The sequence below is a fragment of the Haliotis asinina genome, chromosome 16 (assembly GCF_037392515.1).
Source record: "Haliotis asinina isolate JCU_RB_2024 chromosome 16, JCU_Hal_asi_v2, whole genome shotgun sequence".
In the NCBI taxonomy this organism is placed as follows: Eukaryota; Metazoa; Mollusca; class Gastropoda; order Lepetellida; family Haliotidae; genus Haliotis; species Haliotis asinina.
The window spans coordinates 40789437-40813969 of record NC_090295.1 but is presented as its reverse complement, the minus strand read 5'-3'; the positions used below and the strand labels follow the sequence as shown (position 1 = coordinate 40813969).

At 40.5% G+C, this 24533-nt stretch overlaps 1 protein-coding gene across 1 annotated transcript; it reads left to right on the top strand.

Annotated features, from left to right (window-relative positions):
- The first annotated feature begins 1314 nt into the window (after positions 1–1314).
- LOC137267775 (uncharacterized) lies at positions 1315–24533 on the top strand. Its single transcript, XM_067802220.1, has 22 exons — positions 1315–1389; positions 2796–2971; positions 3501–3708; positions 4216–4389; positions 4726–4913; positions 5471–5630; positions 6098–6209; positions 6524–6674; positions 7146–7290; positions 7729–7900; positions 8266–8456; positions 14025–14040; positions 17379–17431; positions 19466–19732; positions 20127–20314; positions 20782–20941; positions 21178–21289; positions 21545–21695; positions 22668–22812; positions 23300–23471; positions 24052–24242; positions 24420–24533. The coding sequence occupies exons 2-22, from the start codon at positions 2801–2803 to the stop codon at positions 24482–24484; spliced, it is 3192 nt and encodes a 1063-aa protein (XP_067658321.1). The 5' UTR covers positions 1315–1389; positions 2796–2800; the 3' UTR covers positions 24485–24533.

Here is a 24533-nt window from a genome sequence, read left to right as displayed (position 1 = left end):
ACCTACAAACGCATTGACTTGTAACACGAGACACTGGCATCAAGGTATAAACTTCTACCGACGGGATGTTAACAGTATATAAAAGAAAGAGGTTTGACGAGGTCAACATATCAAGTTCTTTTCATGGCGAACTAAAAGCGTTGACTGTACATTCTCACAAAGAAACACTTGTCCTCAGATTCCAAACAAATTCAGCAACAAACTGAGATATAGATAACAAAACTGAAGCCTTACTGCTCGAAACATCATTTATTTCTTACTACACACAAACAATACACCCCAAAGTATGCTGAATTGGTGGCACCTGTCAGCGCGATTTATTTATCGCAACTAGGCCTTTGTGGTGTCCTTTCGCTGTCACACGGCCTTGGCCTTGACCTTGCCCCGCACTGACAACAGGCAGCGGTCTGACTGGCTGTACAAAAACTTGTACCATCAGATCGCTGGTAGAAGTATCCTATGCCTTTTATCTCATTTGTTAATCTGTCATGGCAGTAGGGATTAACTTCATTAATGAGATAATCTAACCTATTGTTTTAGTTTCGGTAAAATCAGCAAAAGCGCGACATTGTCACTGGCCTATCGGACTTAGATTTGCTTTCACAGGATTAGAATCACCACACATGATGAGGTTAAGGGCCAACGTCGAAAAGCAGGATCAACAAAGCGTTGAGGAAACACCATATGAAAATGAAACGACGATTCTCCGACTGATTTAGGTCAATAAATCAGACCGTCAGTTGTCCTCCGATGACTTAACCTTGAAAAAATATTGTTTGTAAACAATCGACTTCACTTCTCTTTGTTTGTGATAGTTTCCAATGGGGCAGGATGGTGTCATCTTTACTTGATGAGTGCTTAAGATGTATCCCAGCCGTAAGAATAATTCCACTTCAGCAGGCTTTTCCGCCATTCAAATGGTAAAAGCCACTGAGCTGTGGCAATAGTACGTGGCTGGAACATTATGATTAAAACATCCGCGTATCATATCTGAAAAAACCCTCACATGTCGTACATTCCTGCAAACATCTGACACCAAAGGTGTGAAATGACCGGTCTTATAGCCAGAAATCCTTGAATAGCCAACTGTAGTATCCAATTCAACTATTCTCTGTGACAAAAATGCCTCCTCTCTATTTCACTTAATTTTTTACTCATAAACAGGTTTACAAGCAGCAACTTTGACGCAGTTTTTGTTTTGAAGACACTTAATGGCTATATTTTGTCTCTAAATCGTCTTTAAAGATTTCTATTTTAATTTCGTGTATCCTTGCTATTGGTGTATGTAAAGTAGGTTGCAAGATAAGACGGGCGATAGGTAACTATTTTAGGCGACGCTGGACGACTACAGCGGCTTTTGTAGCCTTACAACAGTCAAGGCGTCCTGAGGTAAGCCTACGTATGTGCGTCGTTTCAACAGCCACATTTTCATTGCCTTTGTCTGATGTCTAAGTTTTTTGCCTTCCTGAAGACATTGCAAGAACTTATATACACATACATTTTCAAATTTGTGAAGGAGAATTGGTTTATTGATCGCTGTACGTTTGCTGAGCTGACAAACAACAAGTGATAACGTATCCTGATAATTCAGGATTAACACAGACGTTACCCTTCAAGGGTACCCTAAAACCCGTGAAGGTCCCTGGGTAGAAAAGGCCTCCAGCAACCCATTCTTGCCATAAAAGGCTACTATGCTTGTCGTAAGAAGCGACTGATGGGATCGGGTGGTCAGGCTTGCTGACGTGGTTGACACGTGTCATCGGCTCCCCATTGCGCAGATCGATGCTCATCTTGTTGATCACTGGATTGTTTGGTCCAGACTCGAATAGTTACAGACCGTCGCCATATAGCTGGAATATTGCTGAGTGCGGCGTAAAACTAAACTCACTCACTCACTTCAAGGTTACCCATCAGAGGAGATGTAAGTGAGATGTGGGTCACCTTAAAATGAAGAAATGTGTGAAAGTTGAACTTAAGCCGTAGAAACACATGATGTGAAACATATTCAAACATTGCATTACGACATTACGGAATAGACAAAATTGTGAATGTACATAGATACAGACTGCAGACAATATGTCAAAGATTATCGAAGAAGTTATTTCAATGTAACTTAATAATGAGCGAGCTCGCCTGTGGTTGATCACCTAAAGTGCAGGGTAAATGATATCTCTAATACGGGTTCTAATAGTCGGTTCTGAGTGTGCTACAAAGTCCACTACTGGCTGATCACGGGCCAGGATAAAATTCGTCTTCAGGAAACTATACAGGGCATAGATTTTCGAGGCTTTCCTAGCGTTTAATATTTAGGGTTCTTAATGTAGGATTAATGCATGGCACTTACGACTATCTTAGTGCTAAGTGAGTAACTCTTGGTCAAGGTCGTAAGGGGCGACCAACGGGACACGGTTGTTGTCACACATTCTTTGTGGTTGATGCATGGCATTATACCCCTTAGATCGATGCTCATAATGTCAACCATTCGCGTTTCCGGTCTAGATACAAAGGGAATATAGGTGTGTGTGGTATGTTAAAATTGTGACTAAAACCACTCATGTAAACGATATCTGATGTAACACCTGCTTTTCACGCGTACATGTGGCTGCGCCTTTGGCAAGATCGGTTCTCCTTTCGGCGAAGACGTAGTATCATTAATTGTTATAGTAACACTTATATATGGGTTTATGAATATTGGGAATCGTACCATGGACTCTTTTATCTCTCAACGGACGAAAACGTGTTTGTTTGTTGCCATATCATTGCAAAGCACCTAGATAGTATTTTCTTCTGGTTAGACATCATGCTGGTGTTGGTACTGGCAGCTCTAGCGGCTGCAGCGTCGGCGGCGGACGTCACCATCGATAACCATTGGAACGGAGGCTTCCAGGCGAAGGCCTGTGTCCCCATCACCACAGAGCTTCACAGCTGGAAGGCTCACTTGACGTTCTCTGAGGCCGTTGACACCGTAGAGGTGAGGATATAGACATATAGACCCTGCTTGTAGCAAATATATCTCTTCAGACTTTAGACCGTGTGAAGGAGAGATCGAATGTTTACTACCATGCACTGAAACGTAATAGAAGAAACGTGATGAACTTTTTATATAGAAACCAACATATAATCTGCTGCCTATAATATTATTCTGTGGTTGTGTTAATATATACAGATTGTCGCACTGTTCAAAGACGAAGACGAAAACGATGGCTGCAACTAATAAGCCTTTTCTTATCTATTTTTATCTGTGAGAGTTATAATAGAAGTCGTAAGGATTTCAACTGATGTAATGTTTGCTTGCCTATCTAATCCTGAAAAGGTAAGGAATAAACGACGACCTATTAGTCAAGAGTGCTATTGTGCTGGTCACAATCCGCTCTGGAGCCTGCAAGTGGTCGAGTCGAGCTCAAGATTCACCGAAACTGAGAACTTATTTGTGATGGCTCTGTGGTTTTTCTGCCAGACAAAGCCCCGTGCACGTCTGTATACTTACTCTTTGTTGATAGTGCGGTACAGCCGATGTCCAGAAAACTAGTGGTGGAAAGGAATTCATCCTGACGAACAAACAGTGGAACGCAGATGAACACAAGGGTGACACACTGTGTCTGGACATTGTCGGCCACACCACTGGTGATATCACTCCTAAAACAACTATCACAATCGAGGGAAACGTAGCTGGAGCGACGCAGGCACCGGCGAAGGTGGTACACACAGGTGAGATCTGTTCTTTGTGATTGCACACAGGTGAGTTCTAGTGCTGTACTACTACTACTACTACTACTACTACTACTACTACTACTACTACTACTACTACTACTACTACTACTACTACTACTACTACTACTACTACGTACCTGTACACATATCCACGGGATTGGCAGCACTAAGCCCTGGCCGAGTATTCCTGCGGCTATGTTAGGTTTAGTTTGTTACTGGAGAGAGCACTGAACCATCCCAGCTGTATGACACAAGCTGAAATATAATCGACTGATAAATCGACAGATAATCCAGCGATCGGATTCTGATGACATGCAGTCTGCAAACCTCAAAATCGTCAAAGGGACGTAACTGCTCAGGATGACACATATAGCATATATAGCATATATAGCATATAGCATATATAGCATATATAGCATATATAGCATATATAGCATATGTAGCATATATAGCATCCACCATGTAAAGGTACAACATATGAGAAGGGTATATTCCATGCTGCAGGAGGCGGTACAGAAAGATACGACTATGGCGAGGCTCTTGGCAAGTCCATCCTGTTCTATGACGCTCAGAGATCCGGTAAACTTCCGGCCAACAATCCCATCAAGTGGCGAGGTGACTCCGCCTTGGGAGACAAGGGAGACAACGGCGAGGACCTGACAGGAGGCTGGTATGACGGTCAGTAGTCGGTTCTATATTGAACCTCTTATCAATGGAATATAGACTGTCCAAGTGGAAACTGGGAAAACTACGGTTATTCTTTCCTATTGTTGTATTGTATTGTACATTGCACCCACGAGATACATTAAGTTCTTACCAAGTGTGTCTGCATTGTTACTACCACCTAAAATGCCATTCAAAGGATATATGTTATCGTATATGAACGGAAAATGCAAATATCTACATCTCATATTCACAAACATATTTGTGTCTTCTCATCGTGCGTAACACAAGATCAGGCGGAATCACGATCCCTTAGACATACTGGTTATGGCTGTTGATCTTTTCCTCCAGCTGGAGACCACGTCAAGTTCAGTTTGCCAATGTCCAGTTCCTCCACCCTCCTGCTGTGGGGCTACCTACAGTGGAAAGATGCCTATGCCACAACGAAACAAACAGACAATTTCTTTGACATGATCAAGTGGCCGTTGGACTACTTCCTGAAATGCTGGATTCCATCCAGTCAGACTCTGTATGCACAGGTGAGATGTCGTTTTGGTAAGTTTTTCAGGAACTGTTTTGAATGAATGTAAGTGCCCCACGTGCCTGGTCAGGACCACAAATCAAAATAGGTGCATTCCAAATTAATTTTGTCACTGATAGTCGCGAATGGTTTGATGCTGAGACATCTTTGAAATCAGGTGAATTGTTCCGTAAAGGCGCGGAATGTAGACAGCAAGGGTTCGATGTGGTGGAATGTAGCTCCGTTCTTCACTAGAACATGTAATTATGAACAAATGCGTCTTGCTACACATTCTGGGTTAGGGTTAGTGGAACATATGCAAAGTTATGTCCAAGAAACCGTTGTGAATGACTGTACGTGACCTATCTGTGTGGCCAAGTTATTCATAGTTCAGGACCACTAAATGCTTTTTAAGACGGAAACCTCTTGCAGAAAGAAAGGAATGTCAAGATATTCCCTTCATGCGTAATGCGTTTCACAGATATTCGAGACATTTGGAACAAACAGAATTAGTATTTACTGTATCCATTCCCGTATTTATGCAAACAAATACTAGTCGCTTCTAATTTCACCAAGGTTGGAGAAGGCAATGACGACCATCACTTCTGGGGCCGCGCTGAAGACATGAAGATGGCCCGACCCGCCTACAAATTGACACCAAGCAAACCTGGATCAGATGTTGCTGGAGAGATTGCTGCCTCCCTAGCTGCTGGGTATATGGCATTTAAGGAAAGAGGTGAGAATAGCACAGGCTGATGTTGCCGCTTGTGTCAGTTTTGATGACATTACCAAACGTGACAGATACACATTTACGAGTGGGGAATAAAGGACTGTAGAAATCACATTTGAAAAACAAATGAACAAAAATAATAATCAGATAATCAGATAGAGAATAAGAGAATTCACATTGCACAGATGAAAATAGGGATACTGATGAGCGAGAATCATTTTATGCTCAGACATCCCTGGCGGAGGTGAAAGTAAGGTGTAGATATCAACGGATGTATCTGCTGGAACGTCTACAATTAGTAAGGCGACAATAAACTCTTGCACAGTCTTGTGGAGAGTTGTTTGAATTTATACTAAGTTAGTCACTCTAACGTTATAAGGTCCTAAAGGTTGCAATACTGATCAGGCTGTGTTAATGGTTCGTATCTGATACATAAAGTCATCACCTTTACATTCATATCTGCCACATACCAGATAAGGCCTACGCAACCAAACTCCTGACTGCATCCAAGGAGATCTATGCCTTCGGGAAGAAGTATCCTGGAAAGTACAGCCAGAGTATCTCAGATGCCGGCCAGTTCTACTCGTACGTATAGCCACTGCCACGTGTAAATCTGTACATGCTCAAGTTTGTTTCACGTTTGGGACTCTGGTATGCGTGTTACATAGTATCATCGGGAATAGCAGTAGTGGTGCGGTTAACAACATTCTACTGCTCACAGTGGAGTACAGAATGGCGAAAGTTAACAACCGTTGTTTTTGTGGGGGAGTGCTATTATGCAATACTTATAATTACCTATTGTGACTTTAACGATCGTAAGTGTCATAATGCCACATCTGTCAATGCTATTAGGTGAGATGCTATTAGGTAAATGATAGCCATTTTCGTCTTCAATCCAGATCTAGCGGATTCAAGGACGAGATGTGCGAGGGTGCCATGTGGCTGTACAGAGCAACAGGTGACAAGTCCTACCTGGCTGATGCCAAGGGATACCACGAGAATGCCTGGGCGTGGGCTTTGGGATGGGACGACAAGAAGATCGCTTGTCAGGTGAACAGGTCTTTTTACTGTTGAAGTTAAAAGTGTATTAGGCCAGGCTTATGGATAATCCAGTTATGTTAAATACAAATATTTCAGAGCCTAATGTCTCAGTCAGCCGACATACAATCTTGAGACATGGCAGTAAATAAATATCTAAAATACACAAAGTGAAATCTCACATATATTTAGCATATATTGGATGCGACATTTGGGTGTATATGCTAACAGGGGGTTCAGAAACGTCGCATCAACTGCAATAGAAATGTTGTCTATCCCCGTTTATCATTCCAATTTCCAAATTCTCATAGTTCAAAATCATGACCATTTCTTAAACAAATGCTTCAAAAATCGTAAATGTTCACATGTTTGCTTTGCAGAATATTGTGAAAATACTTTTGAAAATATTCAGAAAATTTCAGTAACGAAACTTCATTCAATGTCTGTTGTTTTCTTCATGCTAACTCATGGGTCTGCATTCAGCTGCTCTTGTACGAAGCTACAAAAGACACTGCCTACAAGAACGAAGTGGAGGGTTTCTTCAATGGTTGGCTCCCTGGTGGCTCCATCACCTACACTCCATGTGGACAGGCGTGGAGAGACCAATGGGGCTCCAACAGATATGCAGGTCAGATGTGATTACGGTGTTTTCACTTGAAGCAAACAAGAGAAATCATAAAACAGAGCAATCTTTCCTGAGAGTTCTTTCAGTAAGTAATGTAATTCATAATGTTTGGTAAAATATTGTTTTACCGAAAGACGCATTTGACCATAAAATTATAAGTAATATGTTAAGTTGGGTGTAAAACGTCTACCCCCTTATCAATGCGCTCACACTCACGCTAAGAGTTTTCACACCTATTGTCACCATACACTATAGGAAATTCGTCCCTGTATAATCAAGAGTGACAATAGCTGATCATAGCGGAATGAAAGTTGTATCACTATTCAGTATGTTTCTAGCAAAACAAACATGTACTTGAAGGTCTCTGTACTAGACAGGACGTTTGGCAACATTTATGTGGCAAACGATCTCTTTGACAGTGTCTAACTCTTGTCTCTGTAGCCAACTCTGCCTTTGCTGCCCTGGTGGCTGCTGATGCTGGTCTTGACACTGCAACCTACAGGAAGTGGGCAGTTGAGCAGATCAACTACATCCTCGGAGACAACAACTACGGCATCAGTTACCAGATTGGCTTCGGCTCAAAATACCCCAGGAGTCCTCATCACAGATCTGCGTAAGTTCCTCACCCTAAAACATGCTGGCAGAGGTATTATTTTAAACATTTCATTGTGAATAAGAATTGATGAGATAATTATGGTTGCACACCCACAGGAGGAATCGTGTGTGTGTAGTTCCTGTAGCCTGCCATTGACCATGCTGACACTTTCGATGAAACACCACCGTTGTATGAAGACTATTATTTTCATGCAAGATGAACTTTTAACTATAGCTACTTGGACATGACTATGGAGAAAACACTCATAATTAGAGATCTAATGCGAAATAGTGTCTTGTCAGTCGTCACATGAATGCCACAAAATCTTCACCGGCTCCATGCTGTCATTCGACAATAATTTTACACTATAATCTTCACTTCAGTTCCTGCCCTGATCGCCCAGCTCCCTGCACAGAGGCCAACCTTCACGCTTCCGGTCCCAGCCCCCAACTCCTTGTGGGCGCCATAGTGGGAGGTCCTGGTAAGGATGACTCCTACAAGGACAACAGAGAGGACTACGTCCACAACGAGGTGGCCTGCGACTACAACTCTGGCTTCCAGTCTGCTCTGGCTGGTAAGTCTGTGTGACGTGCATCCAGAATTACTTGAAGGGAATTTAATAGTTCATGCAAAATAAAGACTGCAGGTCCGATATCCAATTTTTTAATGTTGGTATTTGTTAAAAAAAATATAATAAACGTGATTATTATAATCATTCATTAATGTTTATTATGTTTTTTACCAAACTCAAACATTTCACTTCAGGTCTCACTCATCTTGTGCACATCAAGGAACTGCCCGCCATTCCCGCACCAAAGTGTCATGGTTAAAGAGTTTATGTTTTGAATAAAAAATATATTTTGAATTTTCCATGTACTGTTGTTAATTCATCATCGGTTTGTATACATTTGAAAACAAAGGCTAACATAAAGACTTGAAAGATCAATGTTATGTATTTGTTACGAAAAACTTATTTCACATTTCACGGGTTCTGGCAAACGTTTGTTTTGTGCTTCTTTGCTTCATGTCTTGTGTTTGTTTGTTTGATTGTTGTTTAGCGTAACACACAGTAGTATTCCAGCTATATAGCGGCAGTCTGTAAACATCTAAGCCTGGACCAGGCAGTCCAGTGATCAACAGCATAAACATTGATCTAGTTAACTGGGATATGATGACATGTGTTAATCGAGTCAGTGAGATTGACTACCCGATCCCTTTTGTCATCTGTTAGAACAAGCATAGTCGCCTCTTAGAACAAGCACAGTTGCCTCTAAGAACAGGCATAGTCACCTGTTAGAACAAGCATAGTCGCCTCTTAGAACAAGCATAGTCGACTTTTAGAACAAGCATGGTTGCTGAAGACCAATTCTAATCCGGATCTTCATGGGTTCATGTACTGTAAAATCGCTACACTCACTTGCAGACGCCTAGTCACACATCAGTCATTCATTCCCATTAGCGAAAAGCGCCGTTATTTACAACACTAAACTTCTGCAACATTGCCAATTTGAACATATGCTATTAACCTTCGCCATGTCACTGAAGTTCATGGTGAGTGACTGAGTGAGTTGTTTTATGCTACGCTCAGCAATATTTCAGCTATATGGTGGTGGTCTGTAAATAATCGAGTTTGGACCAGACAATCCAGTGATCAGCAACATGAGCATCTATCTGCACAATTGGGAACCGATGACATGTGTCAATCAAGTCAGCGAGGCTGTCCACCCGATCCCTTTAGTTTCCTCTTACAACAAGCATGGTCGCCTTTTATGGCAAGCATGAGTTGCTGAAGGCCTATTCTACTCCGGGCTATTCTACCTTCACGGGCTATTCATTATGAATAAAGGCAAATCCTTTACCATTAGCATAATCGCCTTTTATGGCAAGCATGGGTTGTTGAATCATGGAAGACATAATATAGTTATTGTTTTGAAGCATATGATCAGTAAATTGGATATCTGAATTTACTTACACAAAGGGGCATTGTGAACATGCACATATTGAGTATGTTACACATCGCTAAAACACACAGTTCTTATTACATAAGTAAATGTAAGACTACGTATATTAAGAAATGCAGAGCAATATGTCAGCAGTAAATGACTAATAACTCTTCATCGGTAAATGCAAGGCTACCTTTTTCAGTATATGTGATGTTATGTCATTTCAGCAAAAGGTATTCAGTAAATATATTTCAGGAATCTCGTCAATTCCTTTTTGTAGTGAGAAAGTGGGATAGGTCAAATAGCTGTCACCACCGCGTGAACTGATCTGACCTCACTATGTCACATATGGAGTACGTTTGTATCAATGAAGTACATGTGGACTCACAAAGGCTTGACATACACAGTCAATGGAATTTGCCAGTACCCTTTCCCTAGGTCAAACTTTCTGATGTAAGTAATGTGACAGTTTTAGTGGAGGCAGTCATTGATTCTTGATACTGGTAAAGAATCTGTTTGAGAAAAAAATTCACACGTTCCATGTTTGAGCAGCTTTTGTAACTATCGTGATGTTTACGCACAAATATACAGTAGGAACTATGGCTTGGTTCAACATTTATTTATCTTCCTTTGTGAAGGTTTCAGTCTTCATTGGTTTAATCCTGTAAGGACGTTGTTTCACAGACACATGTCACCTACATCTACATCATGACACACTCAATCCATACAACCATACACAAGCTCTTATATAATTTTTTAACCTTGACTCAGATGATACATTACCTTAGAAATTTCTTTCAAAATTTGAAATTAATTATTAGTCACCTAAGTCTAGAAAAGTCAGCATGTCATTTTCTTTAGCATCTCAGTTCTCATCAGTATCTCATGAGTATCTCATGAGTATCTCATCTGTATCTCAAGAGTATCTCATCTATCTCATCAGTATCTCATCAGAATATCAGACTGATTATCTGCAGGAGCAACAGTGGCAATACTTTGAATATAAACATTCCACTTATATCTAGTTATAGCATGAACAAGTTGTATTATTTCAAGGTGATCAGTGTTAACACAACATAGTACCATAACCTTCTGATCTAAAACATATGGATCCAGGTATCAAACGTGTAGTAGTTGACCGGTTGGCCGAGGAGTGCCAAAATCGCTAAGAATGTATCACCCGTGCTGTCATGTTTCACCTTTGTCATAATGATTTGACAAATAGCTGGAATATTTCTGAGTGTGACGTTATCATTATGGATTCTTATCATTTTTTCCCCAAGTCCTTCAAAGTGGCCTTACAAACTCCCCAAACCCAAATCTACATATGAAACATACACTAACAAACCCATTTCATAACGACAAAGCAAGTACGATAAATATAGTCATAGTTAGAAAATTTGTCCTTCACAGCAGACAACATGTGAACATATGAGGACCCAATCCGAAACAGTAAATATATTTCATGGGCCCAGATCATGAGTGATCAGAATTTGACTGTGCTTCATGATGCTGGGGAAAACAAGAACCATACAACACAAACCTTTTTTGGTTTTGCATTTTAGGTAAGAACCCATTACTAAAGCACATAACCTTCACTGCCAAGAGATATGTTTATACTTTGTTCTTAATTACTTATTCATAATTACTTATGAATACTGAAAGATATATTCACCACTGAAAAATTCCAGCAGCAAAAAATGATTTTGAAAGTGTCTACTTAACCATATGGTTGCCTGTCTTCCCGATATTTAATCTTGTAAATCTATTTAACCAAAACATATTGCTGCTGATATTTATGTGGAATGTGTCATGTCCCTGTTGAGAATACAAGCTGTTATATATACAAGTGTATGCTTATTCATCTATATGCTCGTATTCAGATTATTGAGAACAGTATATAAATTGTACTTATTGAATGGCAGTACAATTACGATTATAACACATCTACGATATGAGTGCTAATAGCATAATGCCAATGAGAAAGGACAAGGTATGAAAAGGGTGGTTTTTGGCCCACTAACAAAATAGGCTGAAAACATGTTACTTGTTTAGAGACAAGTTAGCTTTGCATAAAAATGCTATATTTTATATGTTCTGAGGTGTAATTTTTCTGCAGAGGGGCCCAAAATGGGTTTTATCAGTTCCCATGAAAAATAACAACAAGTCTGAAATATCATTGTGCCATAATGGCTTATTTACAACTGTTATTTTATTTACATACATATTACAGCAGTTTTACGACAGGTAGTCATGCTGAAAAACATGTCAATGTCAGTAATAATGTTTTAACTTCAAGGAGCCCACTTCGGGTTGCAAAACATTGTTAATTCAATTACTTGCCAATTGTGTCCCCAAAACGCAGTCATTATTCACAGCAATCTTTGCAAATGTAATCCATGGGTTCATTGTACAACATGTAAGCATGATAACAATCATGTTGCACTAAGAATCACAGGGGCCTGTTTTGGGTGAAGCTACATTTTGGGCACAGCTTCATTCTAACGAGTAAGTGGAGTCAGCATTTACCACCAGTTTTAGCAAATATACTGTTACCATCTCAATCATATGTTATTACAATAGCCAACCACTTTGCACTAAAAATCACTGGTCTTGACCTCAAAGGGGCCCATTTCGTGTGACATTTCATTGTCAGTGCAGGTTCATATTAACACAATGCACATGTTAAAGTCAGTATTCAAAAGACTTCACAGAGTAATTATTCACAACTTATCCACTTTAAAGATATAAAACATACATTTTACTCTTCATTCACACAGTCATCAATCTCAGTATCTGATTCACTCTCAAGAACTGCAGTATTCAAAAGTGTATAAACCTAAAGTAGATCAAAATGTATAAAATATGAATTTAAAATATTGGGAACAAAATATTTGGGCAACTAGACCGACTTGAAAAGGTGAATGGTCAGTGTCTTAAGAAACGATTTACATGATGTTAATTAAAGCTTGTTTCACCAGTGTTGTAACATAGATTACCAAACTTAAGAAAAAAAATTACAATATTTGGATTTGATGTGAAACAGTTTAGTTAAACAATGTAGACTTGATAAACAAACTTTGAAAAAAAAGAAAGAACAGTTACATGGATTTGAACCTGCATGTCTGATAACAAAAGAAACATACAGTCCACTATTGCAACCATTAGGCTACATTTTCCTTTGCCTCCCAGTGTGAATTTAAGCTTATATATTACACTTTACAACTATGTATGACTTGACGTCTGCTTGTGTTCATCACCTGCTAGACCTTGATACAATGTTCTTATTCTAGCTAAAACATCCTTTTCATACAGTTAAGTGTAGTCATTTTGGATAAATGAAATCTAATATGTCATTGGAAACATCAAGGTACATAAGTTCTTGGAAAATGCATATGTTTATATGTATACATGGCAATCCTGTTGAATGACAGTGTTATTTTGACAGTGACAGGTGACTCAAAGGTGTCTGATACACAGATGATAGAAAAACTATGATCAAATTCTTACATAATAACAAAGATTTTCACCTTTACAGTACTGCTTGATCATATTTTGAAAATCTTCAGACATCTTCTTACTTTTCTAGCAGAGACCATCAACCAAACACCAGTGTTTACCTCTCATATATCTGCCTTGTGAGTGCCTAATATGATATTGAAAATTTTAAGAACGATGTTTGATTTGTGTATTTTAGAGCACAAAACCATTCAAAATATAATATATCATGACACAGATGTGTAAATGTGATGGATTTTTTTTAAAGATGTTAGTTTATGTCAATGTTTATTTTCTGAGATGTTGTATGGGGCAATTTCATAAACCGAAAAAATGTACTTTTTTAAAGATTTTGATGTGAGCAAAAGCGTGACCCACCACAATTTTTTAGGTGTAAATTCTAATTTACTCACTTCATATGTGGTGAAAAAATTGGGATGGGTCACGCTTTTGTTCACACTTTTCTATCACTCTGAAAATCAGAAAATGTAGGTTTCTAGAAGATACTGTAAAATATGTTAACTTTGAGGTCTTCAAAGAGGAAAACTAACAACACTAGAAACATAAAAATGCAATTGGAGGTAACTTCAACAATTAATTTAGCTCCATTTATGCTAAAATTATCGTGTAAAATTTTGATAATCATGACATGTTGTGGGCCAATAAGGGCCTCTATCATACCTTGTCCTTTATCCTCCCAGTGGGAGCAGTGGTCAGGTATACTAGGGTGGATATTCAGTTGGACAGTAACTATCTGCATACACATGATGTCTCGATGTCATGCAGGCTCTTGTTCCTTTAATTAGTATACATGTCTTCGAGAACATTCTGTAACACACTAGAATAAGATGGGTAGGTCACTTCTAGAAACATCCAGATTACTCTTGACCCCAAGTCAAAACATGCCTCTTTTGGCAATCAAGGGTGAAAGTAACACCTCCGTGGACATGCCGTCTTGATATCATGCGTGCTGAGAAGTGCAGACTCTTGTCCCTGCTAAAATGTGTACATCTTTGGAGGACATTCTGTTACATGCTGGATGAGGCAATGTTCGGTAGATCCAGTTTGTTCAGTAAGCTTCCCTATTGGACCTAGTTAACATACAGCAACAAGTACAACATAGTCCTACAGAAAGAGTGTAATGCGATGTCAGTGCCCTTTCACAATGAATTACACCACCGCGAAACAGTTTAGAGGTACCCACTCTCTGCTTACATGTGCCAAAGGAAACTTCATGTGCTTCATATGCTGTCTGGAGACAACACGATCACCCACTACTCCCTACGCCCAACTTGGTTACTGTCAGGAGGATTGTGAATATATAGAGTTCTGTCGTTTACATGTAATCTCTCTACCTGTGCTCGTGGTATACAGTTAAGATGGGCCTTTGGACTTTCCTTCGTTATGTAACGCTCACCATTGTAGGTTTATAGGATATTAAAGGAGTTTCCCCTTTCATATCAAGTTTATGTCCCGAGTGAAATAATTTTGGTTTGTCACTCGCTAAAGCTCGTGAAACCAAAATTATTTCACTCGGCACACAAACTTGATATGAAAGGGGCAGGAGTTTTGTATCCTATTCATTATCCACGTTCTAAAAAATGAAAACATCGTCAAAATAATGCAATATTTTGCTTTCCTATATAGAACCATACATCATATTGGTGATTGGAATGTCAACCACTTCACTCCAGGAAAACGTACGCTGCCTAGAGGCAATGCATTTCCTATAAGGCGCCTTATCACAAGAGAATAAACAAATTAAGAGAGAATCAAGTCAAAATTTAATTCCTTTCATTTGAGGACTTGTTTTCAAAAGCAATAATGTAAGTGTGAAGTGTAAATATTTTGAACTTGACTACGTGACCTAAATCTTGCCTGAACTGTCGGGCTAGTCGTCATGTTGAGAAGTGTTCACAAAGAAGAAGATTATAGGGAGCATATGATTAAGAGAGGGAAACACAAGAGCAAAGATGAAAATGAATAACAGGGAATATTACGCCTCAAATAGTTGAGCTTAATGTTCTTCATCGAAGGACGAGTTACTGTAAATAATTCGGCGACGCTTTGCGCTTCTTGTCTCGGTTTGGAATTCCTATTTGTCGACATTCAATGTTTATGTTGAAGACTCCACAGAAAATTGGGTCTGAAAACGCAGCCGACAGCCTCGAACGAAGACGATTTCAAACCTATTGTGTTCTGATTCGGGGAAATGCTTTTGACCCCTACATAAGAAACCACGGTGGCATGGCAGTGACAGTATGTTTGTGCGAGAGGACGCGAAAGGATGCGGCAGACAGGGGCAGTGATAGAGATACAAGAGCGCCGCTCGTCTTTTGATGTTGTGTGTTACTGTGCTGTCCTGACAACATACACGCAGAAGGTACTCAATCTCTTGAAAATACTCACAACTCTTCCAACCAATTGTCCGTCAATTTTGACGAAACCAATAACTCTTACGGGTGACGCCATATTTGTTTACACTCATGAGAGGCCTACTAGACATATTTGTTTCCTTATTTTTACAGATTGTTTTATTTTCGTTTTTATTACAGAAACTGGAGTTATTATAGAAATGAAAATAATGCTAGTAACCACACTAAATGAAATAAAATTTATCTAATTCCATAGAACTGTTTTCGTTTTACATGCTCTCAGGTGTGAAAACTTTTGAACGGAAATCATGAATAGAATGAGTGATGAAAGTAGTACCAGTAATGTCACGGATTAGCCAATCAAATCACTCGAAGATAGTTTGTTATGAAACACCTTTACGAGGTACCACGTGGGTAATAATTAATTACTATCCCAATGATATGTTCATAAGTTTTCATGGCCCCGTGCAGTATATACTCGTGCTCTCAGTTTGCCATTCCACATACCTGGGTGTGGTTTATGCTTCAGTGTGGGGAGAACATTGCTAAACGTCACGTGATTTGCGACATGTGTCGTGTATTCAGAATCAACACACTCTCTACACAAAACCGCTTTTGACAACCCATCCTCAACACAGCATCACAACACAGCATCACGTTTGACAACCCATCCTCAACAAGGCATCACGTTTGACAACCCATCCTCAACACAGCATCACGTTTGACAACCCATCCTCAACACAGCATCACGTTTGACAACCCATCCTCAACACAGCATCACGTTTGACAACGCATTCCCTACAAAGCATCACGTCTGAAAACCCATCCTCAACACAGCATCACGTTTGACAACCCATTATCAACACAGACTCACGTTTGACAATCCATTCCCTACAGCAAAACCACGTTTGACAAGGCATCATCTACATAGCATGACGTTTGACAACCCATCCCCTACACAGCATGACGTTTGACAACCCATCCTCAACACAGCATCACGTTTGACAACCCATCCTCAACACAGCATCACGTTTGACAACGCATTCCCTACAAAGCATCACGTTTGAAAACCCATCCTCAACACAGCATCACGTTTGACAACCCATTATCAACACAGACTCACGTTTGACAATCCATCCCCTACAGCAAAACCACGTTTGACAAGGCATCATCTACATAGCATCACATTTGACAACCCATCCCCTACACAGCGTGACGTTTGACAACCCATCCTCAACACAGCATCACGTTTGACAACCCATCCTCAACACAGCATCACGTTTGACAACCCATCCTCAACACAGCATCACGTTTGACAACGCATTCCCTACAAAGCATCACGTTTGAAAACCCATCCCCTACACAGCATCACGTTTGACAACCCATCCTCAACGCAGCATCATGTTTGACAGTCAGTCCCTTACACAGTTTCACGTTTGACATTCCACCCCTACACAGAATCATGTTTGACATCCCAACCCCTACACAGAATCACGTTTTCACAACGCACCTCTTACACATTATCATGTTTGACAACGCACATTCTACTGCAGAATTTTTCAGCATGTTTCCCTTTTACATGCGTTTCCAAGCTGCTGGTGTCTTCGTGTTTCATACCTATTGGTGTGTGGTAAATAGGTTACAAGATAAGACGGGTGATAGGTGACTATTTGAGGCGAGGTGGAGCGACTACAGCGTCTCTTGCAGCCTTAACACAGGTCGGAAGTCAGGAGGTAAGCTTGTGTGTGCACAGATAGTTCCAACAGCTAGGTTTTCAGGACTGATGTACAAATTATTCCGTAGTTCACATGTTTGCCATGCCGTTTCCGTCACAGGACTCTGAAATTGTAATTCAAGGCATGTATGCATAATTATCACCTAAATTCATCCTGTATCTAACCTCAAATGAAATATCATCTCTCACAGGACAGTGTTTGCGCTTAGGATCTTTAATGTTTTAAGAAAGGCGAAACTTTTGGAAATTATTATAAACGCTATGAGGTGAAAGATGTATCGGAACAAGAGAATGTTATTTGAACAACTACATGTATCGACTGTATATTTTCATATTTCCATATGCATGTGTTTAGGAATTACTATCAGATAAAGATGATGGGTTGTGGTCTCGTGTCCACCAACAGCACCAGGCTGTAAGTGAGGATGAAACTGATGGGAAATGATAGTTTGTAATGATTTCAGAAAGCGTTAGTCTAATATCCAAACACAAGTTAGTCTCTGGCACATGCTGCTCCATACATCTTGAGGCCTCAAACCATGTAAATACCACTGCGGGTAAAGGACGTGCCTGCATTCATAATGAAAAGACCTGTGAAAGCCTGGGGTACAATGGGCCTTCAGCAAACCCATGCTTGCCACAAAAGGCGGTCATGCTTGTTGTAAGAGGAGACTAACGGGATCGGGTGGTCAGGCTCACTGACTTGATTGACACATGTCATCGGTTCAGATCGATGCTCATGTTACTGATCACTGGATTGTCTGGCCCAGACTCGATTATTTACATACCGCCGCCACATAGCTGGACTATTGCTGAGTGCATCGTAAAACTAAACCTTTCATAATGAAAAGCAAAAAACCCCTAAAATGTTTGAAGGAAACTAAATCTAAGACTTAGGTCTGGAGCACGCTCAACAAAAGTGAGACAATGCAAATCGGTCCAGACTGAATATAACAGTACCAAACGTATGAATTTGGAAACTACATGAAATATATCGTTGATTGCATATTGCGCAAAGATACCATACCATCGACAGAATGGGAGGTGCGATATATTGTGCATAGCATTGCCCTTCATCTAGATTATCTATATAGAAATTTTGATTGGCAGTTTTGTAGACAGAATGTCATTGTTTCATGAGAGCTTCCGAATCCTTACTTGAGAATCTTACATCGATCTCCTTCACAGCACCTAGCTCTATAAGGTAGATGATCTTCTACACTGCTTTTAGCCACATGCCATATATCACGTCGGGGAACACCAGATATGGGCTGAACACATTGTGCCCATGTGGGGAGTGGAACTCGGTTCTTCGACTTGACGTGCGAACGCTTTAACCACTGGGCTACCCCACTGCCCCATGTGAAATACGATATGTGAGGATTGGTTCCGTTATGCAATTTGGAAAGCATAATTAAAACAAAAATACATCCCATATCCCCAATTTCCCTACTTTGTTTTAGACATACGTAATGTTGTGGGAAAAGAGTGTAGAGACAACTGAAGACAAACATGAATTCATTTACCCTAAAAAGACGTTAGGATCTGCAATTTCAGATTTACGCAAATGAGATGGTTTGGCTGCCGGTGTGCTAATGAAAACGCAATTTAGCCTTATCAACGGAGTCCGCTCAAGTATTCGTGAACACAATGAGTTGGGCTTGACATCACATCGGCATTATACCAGCCTTATAGTGACAAGTTTAAGGCTACATTCTAAAACAATTTATGTCCAAATAAGGTAAATGTTAAAAGCATAAATATCCATTTCATTATTATTTAAGAATTGCAAATGTCATAGCACTTAATTCAAAGTAAGCGATTAGTCATTCACATTAGATGCTTTCGCGACCACCTGGTGTCAGGACTATTTGATAGTGATTCATAGACACATGCACGTGATTTGTCTTGAATTCATATGATCAACTCTGCTTTAAGTAGGATCTTATCCTGGTTGCTGGAAATGTTATTTGTTGAATTTATTGTCATATCGCTGAATGATAATGTAGCTGGTGGTTTCTGTTCTTGTCAGACATCATGTTGGTGTTGGTATTGGCGGCTCTAGCAGCTGCGGCCTCGGCGGTTGACGTCACCATCGGAAATACTTGGGACGACGGTGTTTCAGGAGGTGGTCATGAACGATACGACTATGGCGAGGCTCTTGGCAAGTCCATCCTGTTCTATGACGAACAGAGATCCGGTAAACTTCCGGCCAACAACCCCATCAAGTGGCGAGGTGACTCCGCCTTGGGAGACAAGGGAGACAACGGCGAGGACCTGACCGGAGGCTGGTATGACGGTCAGTAGTCGGTTCCATTTTGAACCTCATATCAATGGAAAATAGACTGTCCAAGTGGAAATTGGGACAACTAAGTGCATCCTATCCTATAATATTGACAAACGTTATGGACAGAAACTTCTTTTTTCGTGAGTGCCACGTTGTATTGTACAGAGCACTGTACAGAGCACCTACAAACTACATTGAGTTGTTACCAAGTATGTCTACATTGTACTCAACACCTTCTAAAATAGCATTTAAAGTATATATGTTATCGTATATGAACGGAAAATGCAACAATGTACATCTCACATTCACAAACATATTTGTATCTTGTCATCATTCCTGACACAAGATCAGGCGGAATCACGATCCCTTAGACATACTGGTTATGGCTGTTGATCTTTTCCTCCAGCTGGTGACCACGTCAAGTTCAGTTTGCCTATGTCCAGCTCCTCCACCCTCCTGCTGTGGGGCTACCTACAGTGGAAAGATGCCTATGCCACAACGAAACAAACAAACAATTTCTTTGACATGATCAAGTGGCCCTTGGACTACTTCCTGAAATGCTGGATTCCATCCAGTCAGACTCTGTATGCACAGGTGAGATGTCGTTTTGGTAAGTTTTCCAGGAATTGTTTTGAATGAATGTAAGTGCCCTACGTGCCTGGTCAGGACCACAAATCAAAATAATTGAGTTGCATTCCATATCACTTTTGTTACGGATAGGCGAGACTGTACCGTAAAGGTTGTGAAATGTAGACAGGAAAGGCTGCTGGAAATGTGAAGACATGCGTCTTGTTGTACGTTCTGTGTGAGTGCCGCCTGCAATGTTATTTTCTAGAAACTGTTGTGAGTGACTGTACGTGACCTACCTGTGTGGTCAATGTATTCGTAGGTCAGCACCACTCAAATGCTTTTTAAGAAGGAAACCTCTTGCAGAAAGAAAGAAATGTTACGCTATGCCCTGCATGCTTAATGCGTTTCAGGACATTTGGAACACCTGGAATTAATAGTCACTGTATCCATTCCTGTATTTATACAAACAAGTAGCTTCTGATTTCACCAAGGTTGGAGAAGGCAACGACGACCATCACTTCTGGGGACGGGCTGAGGACATGAAGATGGCCAGACCCGCCTACAAACTGACACCAAGCAAACCTGGATCAGATGTTGCTGGAGAGATTGCTGCCTCTTTAGCTGCTGGGTATCTGGCATTCAAACAGAGAGGTGAGGAATACATCCAAGAAACGTTATGTTGTTGGCAGAATCAGCGTTAAATTATTGTTCATACTTGGAACAGATTTACAAAAGATGAAGGCAGACCACTGTTTGTGGTGGATAAAAACTTGCCAGTTAAGCCCTGAACATGTAAACATGCAATTTTAACAATGTGTCGTTGAAATGATAACCATTTACCTTACAGTTGTCATCTTGCTGACATGACAATATGTTTCCATTGCTAGATCATTCCTATGCCAACAAACTTCTGACTGCATCCAAGCAGATCTATGCCTTCGGGAAGAAGTATCCTGGAAAGTACAGCCAGAGTATCCCGGATGCCGGCCAGTTCTACTCGTACGTGTGTTATGTTACTGTCAGTAGGGGTTTTTGATAGGGTTTTCGTGAGTGCCACAGTCGCTGATGGCGTGACGTTTCTAGCCTTCACTCACTCATACTGGATCACCGAACTACAATGGTTGCTACCATGTTTGCAGGGAAAGAATGTGATAGAGAATATTTTCTCAATTTGACTGTGATCTATAGAGAATCTATGCTTGCGACCAGATTACGTATGGCTAATTACAAATGAGATAAATGTCTTCAATCCAGATCTAGCGGATTTAAGGACGAGATGTGCGAAGGTGCCATGTGGCTGTACAAGGCAACCGGTGACAAGTCCTACCTGGCTGATGCCAAGGGATACCACGAGAATGCCTGGGCGTGGGCTTTGGGATGGGACGACAAGAAGATTGCTTGTCAGGTGAAAGACGTTTTCGTTTGAGGATTGGGGTTAGAAATGGACTTCAGCAATTCCTACATGTCGTAAGACTCGACTAACCGGTGGCCAGCCATTCTAACTTGGTTGCGACATGCCATCGTATCCTATTTGTGTAGATTTTCATGTTGTTGATCACTGGGTTGTCTGGTCCGGACTAGATTATTTACATACCGCCGTCATATAGCTGGAATATTGCTGAGCGTGATGTTAAACAACAACAAAAGAAAACAAACGCCATGTTGAAGGGTAACTGAAGAAGGCATTGTTTTAGTCAATACAAGTCTTTCATAGCGTAGCTGGTTGTCAATTCTCGACACACATGACAATGGAGTGACATGAACCTGAATGGTAATTCAGAGCGAGATTTTTGTCCCTTCCATATATGGTTGATCCACGTTCATTTTCAAACATGCACAATGTGCATGGTAACTTGTTTCAAGACGTCCCCAATTAGAACCCAACTGAAATGAATGAATTAATTGATGAGTTCATTAAACTATGAAAACACGAAAACTTGTCAATGCTGACCAGGTGTCTATTAAAACAATATGTAACATCGACATTTCTCCTGGAGGATTGAGACGATAGTATTTGGTTGAACATATTTGCACTTTGAGTGAGGCGTTACTTGCGTTATTCATTTCAAAATAGATAACGTTGTCTTGCCCCCAGCTTACCAAGACCATTAAATGACTGCTCTATATTAGTGAGATATTTGAATAACGAAATACTAAATAGTACATTTCTGAAGCAAACAACGCTAATATGTAATGGAGATATACGTTTTCAGACAACGTATTAAAGTATCATACATATTCCATCAATGCCAGGAAAAGGTGGATAGTGATGAGAAAGTAATCTGCATTGTCCCTAAGTTCCACTCATAGGTATATACTTATGTGTGCAGTGCTCTGTATTACCCTCATGCTTACCTGACTCTGTCCTTGTATTCAGCTGCTCTTGTACGAGGCTACCAAGGACTCTGCTTACAAGGCGGAAGTGGAGGGTTACTTCAAGGGCTGGCTCCCTGGTGGCTCCATCACCTACACTCCATGTGGACAGGCGTGGAGAGACCAGTGGGGATCCAACAGATATGCAGGTCAGTATGACGAATGGGGCAGGAATCAGGGACACTGTTGACAGAAATGTTTTGGTGTACAAGTGTGTTCTTTTAACGTGATATGCAACGAGGGTGCACGTTTTTCCACATTGTACAACAATAAAAATATTCCAAACTTAAGATGTCTTTTAATCGACCTTTCTAGAAGTTGGTGAATCAACAGTGAAGCATGCAGATGTATGGATGACACCGTATTGTTATAAAATCCTTACTATTTTAGCCATTCGCGGAGCTCACCTTCGAGATATCGTTGGAATATTGCCAAAGTCGGCGTAAAACCCGACGCGCTAAGTCATTTACTCAAAATGGAGAAAATGCTTGTAGATTGTTCAGAGAAAAAGGTGCTGGTGAACTATATCAATAAATGAGATCAGCTGCTCTTTGGTCCACGATGCACTGGACTAGAAAGTCATCTCCATTGCGTCAAAACTATCAGTTTGATGCCAAGTGTCACTTGTTTCTGCAGCTAACTCTGCCTTTGTTGCGCTGTTGGCTGCTGACGCTGGTATTGACACTGCAACCTACAGGAAGTGGGCAGTTGAGCAGATCAACTACATCCTCGGGGACAACAAGTATGGCATCAGCTATCAGATCGGCTTTGGTTCTAAATACCCCAGGAGTCCTCATCACAGATCCGCGTAAGTAGTCATCGAGAACAAAAGCAAAATGAAGGTTTGTTGGTGTTGTCTCTACATTCTGTTGCACATACAGGGAGTTTAAGGTCCACACTGCAACTTGCCGCTAACCTTAATCGGAAGTTGTCGATGATGTATTGCACAATTGCTGCAACATGGAAATATGTCTTTCAAGAAAATACTTTTGACTTGACATGGATATGACCAAAACAATACTTCTTCGTCTCCGCTTCTTAAAATATGTGTGATTAATTATTCATCATATTTATGTTCGACGTAGACTAAATATAACACATATCGTGTAGTTATGTTACATCAGTGCAAAATAATTCATAAGCTTCCCTTTTAAAGACATATGGAAAACAAAAGAACTATGAAAAGTCTATGAATAGACCACTGAAAATCAATGAAGACCCGGTGCCGTCACTAGAGTTCAGGAACAACGTACAAGTATGCATAGTCACTTGTCAGTTGTCTAATAGGTTTTGGTGTTGCATATTACACATTTTGCATATAATAGGTGATATTCCCATTTATGTACGTCGTTATATGAGTGATGATACCTTCATTCTTTGCGCTTCAGCTCCTGCCCTGATCGCCCAGCTCCCTGCACAGAGGCCAACCTTCACGCTTCCGGTCCCAGCCCCCAACTCCTCGTGGGCGCCATAGTGGGAGGTCCTGGTAATGATGACTCCTACAAAGATAACAGGGAGGACTACGTCCACAACGAGGTGGCCTGCGACTACAACTCCGGCTTTCAGTCTGCTCTGGCTGGTAAGTTTCAGCTGTTTTGTGTAACCAGAATTCCTAAAGATCAATATTCAAATTGTCCACTTCTCATGTTCGGATTATGTTCTATTAAATTTAGGAAACATTACAAAGGGCAATGATCATTGCAGTCAGCCATTATGCGTGATTAGGTAGTTTAGTAATTAAAACATTCTGCTTCAGGTTTAACCCATCTTGTACACGCCAAGGAGTTGCCATCCGTTCCTGCACCAAAGTGTCATGGTTGAGTAATTGTCTGTTTCCAATGAAATAAAATCCTTTATGGTATTGAATGAA

Bases quoted from the DNA above. Each gene is read 5' to 3' on its own strand.
- LOC137267775 (XM_067802220.1), top strand. From the start codon at position 2,801: ATGCTGGTGTTGGTACTGGCAGCTCTAGCGGCTGCAGCGTCGGCGGCG. The intron at 3,709-4,215 runs GTGAGATCTGTT...TCCATGCTGCAG, and splicing joins GGCGAAGGTGGTACACACAG to GAGGCGGTACAGAAAGATAC. The intron at 5,631-6,097 runs GTGAGAATAGCA...GCCACATACCAG, and splicing joins TATGGCATTTAAGGAAAGAG to ATAAGGCCTACGCAACCAAA.